This window comes from Takifugu rubripes, chromosome 9 (genome assembly GCF_901000725.2).
Source record: "Takifugu rubripes chromosome 9, fTakRub1.2, whole genome shotgun sequence".
Classification (NCBI taxonomy): domain Eukaryota; kingdom Metazoa; phylum Chordata; class Actinopteri; order Tetraodontiformes; family Tetraodontidae; genus Takifugu; species Takifugu rubripes.
Window position 1 is genome coordinate 6,128,860 of NC_042293.1, and position 16,098 is coordinate 6,144,957.

Below are 16,098 nucleotides of genomic sequence, written 5' to 3' on the forward strand. Positions count from 1 at the left end.
TCAGTGTCTTGACAGGGCGTTCAAAAGCATGCTGGAACAATGCACGCATTCGACTAATTTTGACTCATTTTAAATTAACTCGATTTGTTTTGTTTTTTAAAATAAACATTTTTTGCCAAAATCAAACATTTTTTCTTGTATCGAATTAAAATCACAGATGTCTCAAAACTTCTTATTCTTAATCTAATTGGAAACCAATGTTTAATTTCAGATTTCTGTGTTTACTGTAGTCATATAATCCGTCCAGCAGGTGACGCCCCTTGTAACACAAATATTGGCCGTGAAAAAGGCTCTACCGCTGGATGGCGCTCGTTCTTAAATCGAACTGGCTTTCTGCTTTAAAGGTCAACCTGAGGGTGTTCCAACAGCAAGTGACACTCAGAACCAGGCTAGATCCAGGCTGTAATCCATAAAACTCCATGTCCAGAACATTGTGTGTGTGTGTGTGTGTGTGTGTGTGTGTGTGTGTGTGTGTGTGTAAAATGCTCTTTATTACTAAAGTGGGTACCTTTCTTTCCCTAGTTAAGTTGTTGTCATGACAACCCATGTGGAACAAGGACAGAAAAGATGGAGGAAGAGGAGAACCGCAGCATACTGCACACCAGACAGTACTGAAGTGTGTGTGTGTGTGTGTGTGTGTGTGTGTGTGTGTGTGTGTGTGTGCGTGTGTGTGTGCGTGTGTGTGTGTTTGTGTGTCCTGACAAAGACAGAAAGGCTCAGAACAGGACCCTCATGCCTTTGGACACCCTCACAGTTCAGCTGTCAGTAAGAGAGAGAGCCCCTTGTTCTTTCAAATGCAGAAAGACTGCAAACAATCACACTGTTCATTCACAGTCATACACACACGTATGTACATGTCTGTATATGTTCACACTCATAGACACACACACATACGTAAATGGCTGCTGTGATCAGACCGAGACGGTCATATTTGTTGTGATCCTCCATAATGTGATATTCAGAGGATTGTGGGTAAGAAAGATTAGATACATTAAATTAAACTGGTTACAGAATGCTGCCCCTTGTGGCTGCACCTTTAAATCAGGGTTGATAAATAACAGTGGTTACGCAGCTTTTTATAAAAGTGATCCCGTGATTACAGGTCATTAGTGATTAATGCCTTCTTTTCCATCAAACCTTTTGGTTTTGCTGCTAAAGCGCCACACATGTTTGAAAGCTGGTCAGCCAATCAGAGCAACAGTCACAGAAATGTCTGTTAAATAGGTATTTTATTAAAGTGACATCCAGTGATTACAGTGGTTCACAGATAAACGTGGGAATGCTGTGGGAGGAATTACACATGCATCAGGACCAGATGAAGGTGGGGTTAATCCAGGTGCAGCAGGCAGGTGAGAGACAGACCTTTCTGTCGTGACCTCCAGCAGGTGAAGTCTTTCATTCATGTTTCGGTCATTTTAACACAAAAACCTTAAATAATCTGAGTGAAACAAACATCTGGATTATACAGATTAGTCATATATAGATGCAATATTTTTCATAGATAATTATTCATCAATAATATCTATGGCCACAGTGTGTGTGTGTGTGGGTGTGTGTCTGTGGGGGGGGGGGGGGGGGGCTGCAAGATCAGTGTCTACTTAAACTGCTTTCTGGGTGGAGGCACCTTGATGTCATGGCCTCTCTCCAGCATCTTCTCACACTCGATGAGGTAGTTCACACCATCCACCACTGTCTGCACCAGCTGGACCTGAAGAGTTTACATCAAATATCAAAACACAAAAGAACTCTTACGTCTACCCTCACAAATCTACTCTCCACCCTCAGAACTATTCCTTCCACCCTCCGAACTCTTTTCTCCACCCTCAAAACTCGTCCTTCCACCCTCAGATTCCTCTCCACCCTCAGAACTCTATTCTCTACAATTTCATTTCTCCTACAGGTCTTGTACCTCAGATTGTCCCAGACGATCCAGGTTGGAGATGTCAAACACTCCGCCCACGGCGGCGGTGTCGACTCCACCCGTCCCTCTCTTCTGCAGGCGCAGGCTGCTGAGGATCTGGCTGAATCGAGGGTCCTGGGCGTGAAGAAGGTTGTTAACCTGTTATAAACTACAGTTGCAGCATGAGATGGGGGGGCTTTACCTTGCTGAGCAGGGGCAGCTTGACGTGGACCCCTGCTCTCAGACCTGTGCCCAGGTTGGAGGGACATGTAAGGACATAGCCAAGTCTCTCGTTCCACATGAACTCCCAGCCCTTCTCCTGGATCAGACGCTCCACCTAAAACACATCACTACTGAGGACATTTCTGCTTTCTCCACCTTTTTAACATCATTATCTAATCTGAAATTCTCCTATGAAGCTATTAGATGTAATCAGATTATTTCTAATCAGATTATTTTTGATCTGACTGCAGCAGGTGCAAGTCAGCATCTATCATCTTTCTGAAGCCCTTCCGACCCTGAACACACTGCCGGGTCACCACGGAGGTGGCTGTGGGTTTAATACAGCTGCCAGAGTACTGAGAGAAAAGTGGAATTATTGTTTTCTATCGAAGCTCCTGTCTGTCCCGTCTGTGCCCAGGATGCCCAGTTCAGAACAAAACCTCACCTCTTTCAGACCTCTGCAGAACCTGTCAAAGACCCTCTTCATGTTCCCCCCTTTCTCCATGGAGATGACCCTGGTGTGATCCTCCTCATTGATCCAAACCAGAAAGTTCTTCTCATTGTTGTGCCTGTGCAGAAGTGTGAAACACTGATAAACTGTTACATCTGTAATCCAGTTAATCCCAGTTAACCTGATTATCACACTAACGTTGTTCCTGCTCTCAGATGTACAAACACACATCAAAGGAAGTTCTCCTTTAGTTGTAAATGGATATTTGTGGAGGTTGATGATATTAGCATAGAAAACTCTGATGATTTGATGATTATTGGCCAGGAGTTCCACAGGGGTAGTACTAGGATGTTTGGAGCTGCTGCAGCTTCTGTCCCATCACACCAGTGCTGATCACACCAGCTGTCCAACAACACCAGTGGAGGATTTATGGGTATTATATGACTCACCAGATCCCCCGGGCATCTGGCCAATCACGAGCCATTCCTGCACAGGTGAGCAGTGGTGACACTGGCTTGTCAAACAGAAAGTGGTCCTGTTTTAAACAAAGATAAGATGTACTGTGGATGTGGAGCCAGTGTTGTTGAGGGGGTGTTGTTGGTGAGGGTGTGTTAGCATGTTGCTAATGATGTCGCTCACATCAATCAGCTGCTGCTGCTCCTTCTCTGTCATCTGAGTCAGACTGTAGTATCTCCCAGCCAGGTCACCCTTCAGGCCAGCCAGGGCGTCTACCACAACCCTCTCCACCTCCCTGCGTTCTGCGCGGGTGCAGGCGGGGGGGAGGCTCAGCCCCCGGATACTGCGGCCTGTCCTCACCCTGCTTGACAGGACGTAGCGCTCATCAAACTGGGCAGAGTGAACCTGGAACCATTTAAAGACAGACAGAGTCCATGAGTTCAGTTCATCAACACATCTGTGGAGCTGAAAGATGGACTCTGGAGTGTCACTTTGCTGGAGTCCAGGTCGGTGGGGTGTTTCATGCCGCGGGGATCGTAACCATTGTGCCGCTCTTTGATGACTGGATCCATCAGCTCTGCAAACACCTGAAACACAGAGTGAAGTCCAGGAAAGTCATTTGGACTAAACTGAGGAGCCCAAACTGAACAGCGATGGTATGCTGATGAAGAAGTAAAAGGACCTCGTAGGACTCTTCATCTCCGGCCACCAGACCCACAGTCTTGATGAAGGGGTGTCCTGGATTATCCACACCTGTTTGGATGGCCTGGTCCAGCGTGAAGCCGTTGGGCGTGGTTTTATCGCACAGCTGGGCGTAAATGGCAGGTGTCAGGTTGCTCGCCATACAGTTATTGTGCTTCCGCAGGTCAGGATACTCTGCACTGCACAAACACAAGATCTGGACTTCATAGGTTGGATTCAGCTGCTTTCAGAATCTAACTGTTAAAATCCTAAATAACAACAACAACGAGGATTTATGTACACAACGCTGCCCATCTCTGCACTCTTCGTCAGCACTCTTCATCAGTGCTCCTATCAGCGCTCTGTATAAGTGTGTAGAGCGTTTATCCTTATTTGTCTGTTATTTTAGTAGTTGTATCCTCTTGTTTCCTGCTGCTGATTGTCCAGCTTTTTAGAGCAGCAGATAATGTTTGACTAATCTGAAAATCCTTTATGATGCACGCTGATATCTGCTAACTAAGTTCCAGGTGTAACTGCTCTGGCACAGGTAAAAATGGATGAATGAGCCTTTGTTGAGCTCCATCCACTTCCATCAAACAGTGAGCTCTTGTTTATTTAGAATGATAAAAGGGACTAAATCACTCTTTTATCATCCTACTGTGGAACTCCTAATCCTCTGATGTCATAACTTTATACAATGTATCAAGTTGTTGCTAAGAAACAATCATAAAACTGTGATAAGACCTGAGCAGAGGATTAATTATTTACTGGCGTCTAATTCTGGAAACACATTCTGGGATTAACGTTCTTTGGGTTCTGAGTTAAAGAGCTTTCTTTCAGCAGAGAACAGTCTAATTCAGGCATGAATTCACCTTTTGATGCTGTTTCCTGCTGATGACTGATGCAGGTTTAAAGTTCTGAATCACAGCTGGACACCCAGCGCTGCTGACCTGAGGTCAGATTAACATTAATATCAACCCAGAATGTGGATTTATTGCTCCATTCAGGAGGAAAATTTATAATTAAGATCTGCAGCTATCAAACAGGAGAGGATTTGAGTAAAATGTAGATACATTTTTAAAATGAATTCTGTTCATTTGCCTGTTAAATTTGCCTGTTAAATTTGCATCAATATTAAATGTTTTTCCATCTTCATGCTGCAAACATTTAGGATTTTTAAAAAAAATAAATCTTTGACTAATTTTGAAGAATTAAACAGGTTCTTCCTCATCAGATGTTTGGTGGACCGTGCATATTCGCCATGTTCTCCATGCTCAGGTGGAGAACATGGAGAACATGTAGCGCTGCGGGATTATGCGGCTCTTTACCTGGCGGGGTACCTCCTCCGTGTGGGGCCGTCGGCGCCGACATGGTGCCGCTGCAGCAGGATCCCGGCTGTGACCGAACCCCCCAACAGCGACAGGATCCGGATGTTTCTGGAGATCAGAACCCTGGAGAAGCTACTCGCCATATTCTATCGAACGTTCCTCGGAGAACAGTGAGAGATGATCAGCCTCTGATGGAACGGCGGAGGACAGTCGTTTCACCGGAGTGACGTCAAGATACTCGCAAGGACACGGAGCCACACCGGAAATACATCCCAGATTTCAGCATAAAAGCACAACTGCTGCTACAGATGACCAACACATTTGAGCAACAGTGCAAAACTTGACAGATTCTGAGAACAACTAGGTCAAACTCACCATAGGAACCATGTTTGATTTGATATCTGAGCCTTCAGAACCTTACAGAAAAAAAATTCAGATCGAGTCCAAGTGTAGATATGACAGCCGCATTTATTCACAACAACTTGGTGATTTAGTTGTTGAGTCTGCTTAAAGCTGAATGGGACCAATAATGGAGAACAGTTGGAATGTGACAGTTGTGATATACTATGTTGCTGTAAACAAAAGTTCCTTTGATCTTTGAAAGATCAAAATCAGCTTTACTGCTGGCTATGGTGCCCCCACCTGAGGCCTCATGTCCCTCACAGGTTGGGTTAGGGTTAGGGGTTAGGCCGAAGCTGAAGTCCACAAGTGGCAAAGACTTTGATCTTTAGGCTTGTTTGATCTCGTTTTCCAGCCAAAACGATAATCAGCGCAGAATCACGTCAGGGTCTCAAATACGATGTGCAGAAAAAATATTTGCTTTGCGATTTTGGCCTTTCCGGAAGTGATGTGATTCTGTCGAGCTCGTCGATGCGGGTCTGTGCGTGGTGTGACTGCTGAAGGACGCGGGCGGCTCACGCTGCAGCAGCGAGTCACGCAAGTCATTTCAAGACAAACTTAAAAACGAAAATAAATAAACAAGACATGAACGACGAGTTATTGATAGGGCAATAATAATTTAATGAATGTCAGTGAACGTCATCTATCTTCATAAACCAAACTTACTAAAAAAAAAAAAAAAGTTAAATCAAATTATTAAAAGGCTATAAAAGAAAAACCTGACGATAGACCAGGCCTGCGGCTGGTCAAAGGTCGGGTAGTCACACATTTACAGGAAGTGATGCTCTGGCCCCGCCCACTGGATCCTTAAACATGAATAAATAAGCAATAACGTTACTAAAAATGGCGCAGATGAAGATGAGAATTGATCAAACTGAACGTGGCTCATGTGGCGATGGTGCCACCTCCCGGCCTACATCAGAACTGGCCAGAGAAATGTTGCCAGAGAAACTCAGCAAGAGGACAGATTTGGTCCATGTCCCTCATAAATTGATGTTTGGTGAAATATTGCAACATATGAATACGATATCAAATGAGGGCTGAATAGAATACAGTTTATCATTGAAGTTAACTTATTTAATAAAAGTCCATCCTGTGGCGTCTCACGACCTTCAGACAAATAATCAAAGGTTTCCCCGACAATGATATCATTAGTTCTGAGATGATGTCACACGATCAATAACTGATAACCATAGAAAAAAAGTCCACAGCATGAATCAAAAATAATTAATTCAGAAAAAAATTTACATCAAAATGTGGCAAATTAAGATATTTACAGGGCACAAAAACAGTAAATAAATAAACAGGAGGCTCCTGATGAGTGAGTTCTGGACGCTTTTATGTCAGCAGACGTTTCCTGCTGAACGTCTTCCTGCTGCTGCAGCGTCTCGGCACAGACGTCTCCACGTCTTCATCCTCAGTCCTCGTCCCCCCCGATCCCACCTCATCTGTTCACAACAATAACAGTTAGTCTGCTGAAAATTCAGAACAGACCACAAAAACAAGTTGGTGGCAGAAATAACAATAGATAGACGTATGAACAGGGCCAGTTCTCACCCAACAAATGGGTCCCCTTTGTCCCTGCAGACCCTTTGAACAACAGTGGAGAGTGTGTGAGCGCCAAAATCCCACTGACTGACACTGTTTTTCTTGCCCTCGAACTAGGAGTTTCCGCTGTCAGTGGAAAAAAACATTTTTTTATATCGTTCACAGCCTTAGAACCAGAGCAGCACAGAATATATATATTAGCCAACAACAAGGTCACATGTGACTCCTCCCAGACACCAGGACAACATGGAGCCTCCTCACAGACACCACGACAACATGGAGCCTCCTCACGGACACCACGACAACATGGAGACTCCTCACGGACACCACGACAACATGGAGACTCCTCACAGACAGCAGCTGATCAGTGAATCTTCACTTACACGCTCTGGAATCTTGGATGACTTGTTCTTCTGCTCTTGGAGGATCAGTCCAGTCAGCCTGATGAGGCAGATGATCCAACCAGTAGAAGTCTTCCAGTGGAGACTGGGCAGCATGAGATTTGCCTGACAGAGATGTTGTGGAGGCAGCTGGATTGAGGTCTTCCACATCTTGCAGTTTTGCCACTCCCAGGTCTACTTCATCTACAGACTCTATCAGTCCACAATCTGGTCTCTGACTGCGGTCCTTTCCTCCTGCCACAAGTTGGGCTCGTTTCTTGCGAGGCCAACTGTTGAGGTTGTCTGGCATTACCTTTCCAACACTCTGAGGTGATGGAGTCAGGGCGATGATCTCTGCCACAGCCATCGGGGGTGCTGTTCCTCCTGGGTGGTATGTTGGGGTGTAGGACTGACAAATGAATGTCTGAAGACCTTTTCCAGGCGTGCCCTTGGCTGGTGTGATGTGAGCACACAGAGATGGTGAGACACATCCAGGTTCTCTTTGCTTGGAGAGCAAAGCTTTGGGGCTTTCCAGCTGTGACGGTCTGAAGGCAACAGCTGGACTCAGTGCTGCTGAATCTGCTGCATTCATAGAATCTCCGCATTTGATTTTGAGCTTTGGCACTCCGGATGTCTGCAACTGCATCTCCACCTGGTAGGTCAAAAGGTTTGGAGAGCCTGTTTCTTTTTGCTGACGAGGTCCTGCAGCACCTCTTGGGGTAGAGAACCGAGGAGGTCTGTTTCCGTACCCCAAACGAGCTGCAGCCTCCCTCTGCTGGCGGTCGGGAGTCTGACGGAAGCCGTAGCTCCGGCCAGGTGTGCTTACAGAGGATACTCGTCGTTTAGGGGACACTATTCCGGACACCACATCTTCAGATTGTGAGTTCTTGCGTGAGAAACTGATGTTCATTTTGAGCCCCCCAGTAAACTGGGTCTTTGTAACTGCCGCTTCCACAATGTCCAGGCTGTCGTCTTCTGTGGAGTTCAGCTGAGAAGAATCAGACTCCCCTTCTGATGTTTGAGAGTGTTCTGACAGGACCTCTGTGGGACATGTGTCAGAGTAGTTCAGGTTCTCAGGTGAACGTACCCTTGAGCCATTTCTGGTTCCAACCTCTTGATTGGACCTCCTCTTCCTCATCAGGGACTTTGGAGAACTGACTGTAGAAGCATCAGCTCCCTCTGGTTTCCATGAAGATGTTCTCCTCCTGCATGAAGATCTTCCAGAGCGAGTGTTCATGTGATGAGGAGGACCTGGGCTCCTGGGTTCAGGTGAGGTTTTGGGATGTGGAGGTTCCGAAGACTGGAGAGAAAGAGCCCGTTTGATTGGTTTCTCAGGTGTTTTTAGGAGACATTCTTCAGAGAAGCTCTCATTGCTCACACCTTCAGGCTCTTTCACAGCAGTCATGCTGCTTTGCTTCTCAGGGGTCCTGGAAATGGTCCTGTTAGCGTTTGCACCCTCCACTGGACTACTCGCACTGGATACTGGTTTCAGCCTCTGGGAAGTCTGAGGTGACTGTGGCACCTTAAAAGCAAGGTCACTGAGTGATGTTCCATCCCTCTGATGATATGGAGACCACGTGACACTCTTCTTAGGAGTTCTGGAAAATGGACTATGGGGGTGATGTAATCCAGAAGAAGAGGGACCATTGCCCAAGTCCTTGGTGGGAGTTCTGAGGATCCCCTTAAGCGGGCTCTTCAGATGCTTGGTCGGTGTCTCAACTACGATGGATTGTGATGGAAATCTTAAGGGACTTTCTCTTACAATCATCTGCTGGTCACATGAACTGCCGGAAGGATTTTCGGCTATAGACAAAACTCTGGAAGAAGGGGTCCTTTTGGGGGTCCTAGGAGACCCAGATGTTCTGGGAGTCTTCAGCGAGGTGGTGCGGTGGACATTTTGTCCACGTGTGTCAGGTGATTTTGTGGGAGTTTTATATGGACTCTAAAACAAATGGAAAAAACTCAAGCTTTACATGTATTTATGGTATGCGGACGACATTTCGCAGTCAAGTAGCGCTACCTCAAAGACACTGGAATCCGTGAGCAGCCGGGAGCTGGTGGGCCAGCCGCCACGGTTGGATTCAAAAGGACGAACCGGAGATTCAACTGCCCCAAAAAGAAGAAGCATGGGAGAAGTGATGCGTGTTACTTTGACCCGAGCATCAGACAGCTGCGTTGCAGACAGCGCCCGGTCCAGGTTACGAGAACGAGCCTGAGAACTAGAGTAGAACGTGCTAGAATGTCTCCGAGCAAACTTCTTCAACCTCGGGCTCCTCCTCAGGTCTGTGAGAAATTTACAGAAAATATATTCACAAGTGAAGCGTTCATCACCAAATGCTTTTATCAGGAACAGTTAAAACAATAAATGAGGTCCTAATGCAGAGCTACAGAACAATAAGCAATTCTGGATTTAACAAACAAGCATGAAATCATCACCACCAACCATCTGCAGGTTTGACTGGAGACTCTTCTATGATGCATTCCTCTGTTGGGACAGATCTAAAGACAACAAATACACTATTCTGATATTTGGTAAAAAACAAACATCATATGGATAAAAGTGTGAAAAACAAACACACCTTCCCATCTTCTGATGGTGGAGGAGGCGGTTCGACACCTGCTTGTGTCGAGGAGTCTCATACACCGTTTTAGTCAGAAGTCTGTGTCCCTCTGAGGAAAAGAAACATCAGAAGCTTCGTGATACAGTTGGGAAACAAAGACTGCAAAAACTATAGCAATTGTCCAAATATCTGGTTCATCTGTAGTGGTTATAAAAGGGATTTATTCCTAAGAAGGATGACAAGACCAGATCTTTGATGTGTTTGGTTGTACTTCTGTTGCTGAGTGACAGGAAGTATCAACTGATGGAGATGGGATGCTGCACCTTCAGTTTCTTGACATTTGTGTTTAAGTCCTTCCATAGCTGAAACAGAATGACTTCTGGGCATCTTGGCTTTCTTTGAGGGGGAAACCAGCTCCTGATTGAACAGGTTTCTTCTCACTTTTGTCACCTCTGATCCTGAAATTCACCATCAGAATGTGAAACAACCATATCCACTCAAACATGGGAATGTTTGGAGACGTTTGGGTGCAAGAGCAAATTAAAAGATGAACCTTGTGATGCCTCTTTCTTTCTTTCTGCACCAGTTTTCGCCGCAGAAGAAACTTTTAATTTGGCCTTTTAAAAACACAACACAGAATTAATTTGCTCATTGGAATATTCTTCAACTCATCCTGAATTCTCTAGTGCAGAAAACTCATATCTGACCACCTCTTTAAACTCAAGTCATATATATTTTGAAATATTTATCACAACATTTTCTTACAGCTCTCGTCGTCTTTGTGGGCATCTGTATTTGACGAAGACTCTGCGAAGACTCGGTCATGCTGCGATGACGCGTCAACACGCCGCTCCTTAGAGACAGAACCAGAGAAGAAGCAGCAGCTTCAGAGTCACGAAATATATTGTTACAAACCCTCCTACTAAGCAATTCCTCTGATGTTGACCTTTAGCTTCCTTATAATTGCAAAGTCAGCTGCCACCCACCTCCTTTGATTGGCTGAACGATCTCGCAGGTTTTGAAGTTGATCTCCACCATCTGAGAGCAGACTGCTGACGGAGTGACCCGCTGAGGGGGCCGACGGGGAAACGCTGTCCTTGGAAATGGACTCGTCGCTGAAGAAGTCTGCAGGAAGTAAAGCTAACAGGGCTTCTGGGAGCTGAGTGCCCAGACTGTGGTAGATTTCGGCAAGAATGCAGGGAATCCCAGCGAGGAAACTGGCGTAAAACACAAACGACAAAAGTTAGACGGCTGTTTCAGTCGGATATAACACAAAACCTCCCCAACACCCCTTGGTGTTCACAGAAGAGCAAACACAAATAATCAACATTTACTCTCATCACTGCTATTAATAAGGCAGGATTCTCTGAAAGGCTTTGATTAATTGCTCTGACAGAATCAGTTTGTCTGAGCAGCCACCAACTTTACACATAAAAAGAGAAAGTGCTGCGAAGTTCCAGGTCAGGATGATATTTTAGCAGCAGTGTCATAATAAACAAGATTAAGGAGCATTGGTGATTAGATCTTCTCACCCTGGCAGAATATCGTCTTGAAGGAACCTCGCCAGGTAAACTGGATCCTTGGTCCTGGAGATAATCCGGAGCAGCTCAGCAACCTGAGGAATCACATCATGGGTATGGCATGGAATCCCACACAGGTGGATAAATATGTCTTAAGATGGTGCCAATTCAGCAGCCAAGGGTGAAAATGTAACTTTCAATAGCAGTAAAAAGGCTTCAGAATTACAAGCAGACCTCTACCTCCTCCGATACGTGATCAATATCCAGCTCTGATGAGGACAGATGGCATAACTCCAGTCTGAGCAGTGCCTGAAGCTGGCACCTACAAGAGGAGCCCCACAAGTTAGGAAGCAAATATGGATGGATGGATATGAGCAGATGACTGGTGGAGTGGGAAAAACTCACTCTCTGACTTTATTTTCAGCAGCAGCAGCAGCTGAAGCACAAATCTGCCGAATACTTTTGCTGGATTTGAGGAGATGCTGCCGGATGAAGCCAGTGTGCCGAACCTGCATTTGTTCACAGGGAAATTCATCCTGAATCACTCATGCGTGCACTTTCCTGACATGGAAATGAACGGTGTGTCTCACCAGCATGTCTGCCTCAGCACTGAAGAATGTTTTGGCAGTAGACAGAAGTTGCCGTGCAGCAGCCAGGAGGCCCGGTTCTCTCCCAGATACAGTGGTGTCATAACTGGACTTCAGGTAGGACAGCAGCTCTTCTTCACTGCTGAAATCTGCACAAACATCAGTATTGCCTTGAGAAAACAGCTAAATATTTCACAGACTCAGATGCTGCTTTGCCACTGACAGGTTGTGTTTGTCTCTCTGTGTTTGTTCCTGTATGAACATCTTCTCGCTGGTCTATCTAGGACTTCCCGCTCTTCCACCTCAGATTGGGTCTTATGGGCTTTGACATTGAGCCGGGCCACATTCAGCATCTGCAGGGAGCGGCTCATGGTCTTCATCTTCTGTTTCACTGGAGTGCGCTGGGCCCCATCTGCACATCAGTATTTGGAGAAATCAATATGATTCCCTTTCATGACCTGTCAGATCTGCCAAGAATCTAGAAGGAGCGTGAAGAAGTTTAATACAGGGAATGGAAGCCTCCTCACGTTTCTGGGGCTGCCCATCGCCTCCATTATGAGATGTCTGATACACATCAGCCAGACCAGAGATCAGCTCCAGGTCCAGGGCAGATGAGTCCACTACCTGCTGCTCTGGTACTGCATGCAGCAACCTGAGTAACAAAGGTCAAACATCAGTTTCACGACATGATCTAAACCTTGGCGAGACGGGCAGCCTCACCTCATTGACTCCATCAAGTGAGAACTGACTCCTGACTGGTCTGACAGAGGGAACCAGCTCTCCAGCACACCACAGCTCAGCGAGTGCACTATGACTTCCTGTTGAGCCCACTCTGGAACAGGTGGATCGCCTAGAGGCACTGAGGAACAAAACAAACTGTAAACAGACCTTCCTGTTTGTTAGGAAGATAAAACAGCAGAATGCTACATTGTTCTATACTGGGAAAACTGGACATAATAGGTATAGCCAACAGGTCAGAGCATTTTCAAGGTAAAATCGTGATCATTTCAAGGCTGAATATCAATAATTCCCTTCCTCACCATCCATCCTGTCACTGTCCTCCATGATGCCATACACAACTCCCAGAACACTATTGACTGCATGAGGTAGTTCGGACGAACTGCGCTTAGGTGCAGAGGTAGTGGTTTCACTGGTCAGAAACAGATGGTGGTGGGAGATGTCAGGATCCAGGAGGCTCAGTAGGGCAGCAGAAGGTGACAGAGGATCGAGGATGGCCGTGCTCAGTAGCCCATGGTCATTCACCTCACACAGCTAAAGCAGGAACCAGGAGATCCAGACGTCAAGAAGTGTTGAAGTTCATTATTTTTTATAGTTTAAGATTTTAACTACGAAACACACACTATTCTCTTGTTTGTGCACATCATAGGGATGGGCATCTGCTGACTGTTGCAAAGTGATGCGAGTGTGCAGAGGCCACTTAATGGCAGTGGTCACTTTTGTCCATGTGTCAGTGTGGTTTCATGACAGCTCAACAGTGAATAAAGCTTTAGTCTCAGCCCAGTATGGTGTCTGTGCCTCACCACATGCAGACAGCCAGCAGACAGCTCCATAAGCAGGTGCTGGAAGGCCTGGGCTTCTGGAGCAGATTTATTGGAGCTGTGAAGCACCCAGGACTCTGAGGTGGTTCGTGTTAAAGAGGACGAATCCCAGTCCTGCAGCACCGCTGTCAGACACACAGAAACACACTCGGGCAGCAGCTTTTGCCTGCGACACACCGGCTCCATCAGAATGTGGCAGCACTGGGTCCTGTCACCTGAAGCAAAAGAAGGGAAGATATCCCCAAGGTCATCTCAGGTGCTCACATCAACTCGCATCAGCAAACATTTCAATGAATGCATGAGAATCACAACAGCTGTGAATAACAGATCAGCAGAAGAGAGGGGGCAAATATCTATGAAATATCTGCACCATGACAGCAGCACCACACAAAAACACTTAAACCAACATGTTCGAGTAGAAAGGACTCATTTTCCATGTGAACTGTGCCATTTTCTGTCCATCTTTACTTTTGACAACCAACCTTGGTTCCACTGCAGAGTTCCAGAGACAACAGGAAAGGCCAGACGGTGGACGTTCTCAGGAGACAGCAGGTATGCGATACTGGACTTTAGGGCCAAGTTCTTGTGACTGGAGCTGAGATCCAGCATAGTGACCAGGGGGACTATAGAGCCGTCTGACTGAGCCAGAACTTCTGAGAGTCGCTCAAACCCGAGATGATCGTCACAGCTCATGACCTGCAGTAAGACAAGAATTTTCATCTGCTTACAGGGAAACTTGAACAGGAAGCTGATCTTCAGCTGTGGTTGGATGTTTTGGATGTCTAGAATGCAAGATGTCTGTGTAGAATGATGCTGTCGAAACATGCAAGTTTTAGAACTATAAATTGCTAAATAGACATGTATATCGGATAGAAGTGATCGTAACGGATCACACTAATATAAATATGAGACTTTGCGGTTTGAAGAGAACATATGGTTTAGATGTCCAATTTTAAATAAAACTTCCCTCTGCAGATGCTAGAATGTGACCACATGAAGTAGCGTCAGTGTATGGACGTGTGCATATGGATCCTGCAGGTGTAACAATCACCTGTTCACGTGACCTGCTGTCCACCCAGTGCAGCACCACCCGCCGCTGGAGCAGCAGGTCTCGGAGACCCCTGGGGAGAATGTGTTCTGTGGGGTCTACAGGCAGCTCCTGGTCCCGCACAGAGAGGTACGCTGAAAGCTGGGTCCTGGAACAGGGACAGTCCGAGACCACGAACACCGCATTCCGGCAACTGCTAAACGCGTCGTCCTCATGGGAAAGGCTCCGGCCGCCGGTCCAAGTGGAGTTCCGGGGTCTCAGCGACAGTTTAGTGGGGGAGGTGATGTCTGGTCGGTCCCACTGGAAGTCCAGGAGAGTTTCTTTGAGGGCGTTCTGAACGGAGGCCGCCCGGAGCGGCTCGGCCTGGTGGGACAGAACCGCTCGATCTTTGGTGTCGAACTTTGCTTCAAACTCGATCTCAAAATCCTCAAAGGTTTTTTGGCAAAGTTCCTTAAAGTCCGACGCCCTCGATACAAGCCGGAGGTTTCGACCATTCCTGGACTGGAAAAATTTGTATCCCCAGCGAACTTTGTCAAACCCGAACCTGCAACCGCGAAGTAACAAAATGTGCAATATCCCAAGTTTCAAGAGGTGGTTTTTGACATCCAGCTGGTCCTCTGAATCCTGAGCTCCATGATCCACGTCAAGGACAAAAACCAGGTTGTGTAACGCCATGACGGGACACCAAGAGGCGCCTTTTAAAGAGGATCAGACCGCAACCAGGCAGCTCGGGCGGGTTCATCTGTAGGGACGCACGGACGCCATTTCTCTTTAATACGACACGTTCTACCCTTTAGCTTGTAACATATTCCGAAATTGGATATGTGGCTTGTAGTCAGCCGCCCCAAACGACGAATTGTGATAAAATGTTAGAGCTAAAAGAAGAAAAACAACAGTATTCCTACTTACAACAGAGGATACACTAAGTTCACCATTTTATTTTTGCATTCCGTCTCTCAACAGTTCGCGCCTCTCATTCAGTGCCCGTCCTTCGTCGTGATTGGTTATTTTACTGAGATAAAGGGCTTGTTGATTGGTTGAAAATGAAATCTTTTCTTTTATTGGATAAATTCGCCATCAATCAAATTTGAGAACGCTCTGAAACCAGGGGGCGGGGCTACAACGGAGCTCGTCGCATGAATTCGATACAATGTAGACGTCACAAAAGATAGAGCCACATACCTTAAAATATACCGCCGAACAAGAAACGCTTTGAATAGATAACCGGAATATTTAAGTGTTTAATTCAATGATGAATTTTGATCATGACGTAATTTAGAGAAAAAGCGAAAAGACGAATAATTCATAAAGCAACTGCTTTCAATCCGGCCTTTTCAAATGCAAACCATATGAGCCAGTGCTACATGAGAGAGGTCAGTTTTGGGGGTAAAAATTAAAGAAAAAAAATAAATAAAAATTAAGAATCTGAAATAAGAGAGATGACCAGATATGGTCAAA

At 46.0% G+C, this 16,098-nt stretch overlaps 2 protein-coding genes across 5 annotated transcripts; both read right to left on the minus strand.

Annotated features, from left to right (window-relative positions):
• Positions 1-1,210: 1,210 nt before the first annotated feature.
• Positions 1,211-5,294, minus strand: LOC101079669 (creatine kinase U-type, mitochondrial). Of its 2 annotated transcripts, XM_029842252.1 has the most exons (10): positions 5,039-5,294; positions 3,712-3,910; positions 3,521-3,616; positions 3,213-3,434; positions 3,023-3,108; positions 2,568-2,691; positions 2,103-2,237; positions 1,910-2,035; positions 1,625-1,708; positions 1,211-1,438 (listed from the first exon to the last, which is right to left on the minus strand). In XM_029842252.1, the coding sequence occupies exons 1-10, from the start codon at positions 5,179-5,181 to the stop codon at positions 1,430-1,432; spliced, it is 1,224 nt and encodes a 407-aa protein (XP_029698112.1). In that variant the 5' UTR covers positions 5,182-5,294; the 3' UTR covers positions 1,211-1,429. The 2 variants fall into 2 exon arrangements, with proteins under 2 accessions (XP_029698112.1, XP_011605366.1); XM_011607064.2 differs by having other exon boundaries at positions 1,211-1,708; positions 5,039-5,293.
• Positions 5,295-6,034: 740 nt separating this feature from the next.
• On the minus strand, positions 6,035-16,098 carry ticrr (TopBP1-interacting, checkpoint, and replication regulator). 3 transcript variants are annotated; one of them, XM_011607061.2, is made up of 21 exons: positions 14,644-16,098; positions 14,075-14,288; positions 13,575-13,807; positions 13,074-13,305; positions 12,754-12,892; positions 12,540-12,685; positions 12,257-12,445; positions 12,037-12,182; positions 11,852-11,955; positions 11,681-11,768; positions 11,459-11,541; positions 10,913-11,143; positions 10,692-10,779; positions 10,480-10,543; positions 10,250-10,384; positions 9,945-10,035; positions 9,809-9,864; positions 9,386-9,648; positions 7,369-9,307; positions 6,995-7,111; positions 6,035-6,885 (listed from the first exon to the last, which is right to left on the minus strand). In XM_011607061.2, the coding sequence occupies exons 1-21, from the start codon at positions 15,313-15,315 to the stop codon at positions 6,776-6,778; spliced, it is 5,340 nt and encodes a 1,779-aa protein (XP_011605363.1). In that variant the 5' UTR covers positions 15,316-16,098; the 3' UTR covers positions 6,035-6,775. The 3 variants fall into 3 exon arrangements, with proteins under 3 accessions (XP_011605363.1, XP_011605364.1, XP_011605365.1); XM_011607062.2 differs by having other exon boundaries at positions 11,687-11,768; positions 14,644-16,097; XM_011607063.2 differs by having other exon boundaries at positions 12,561-12,685; positions 14,644-16,096.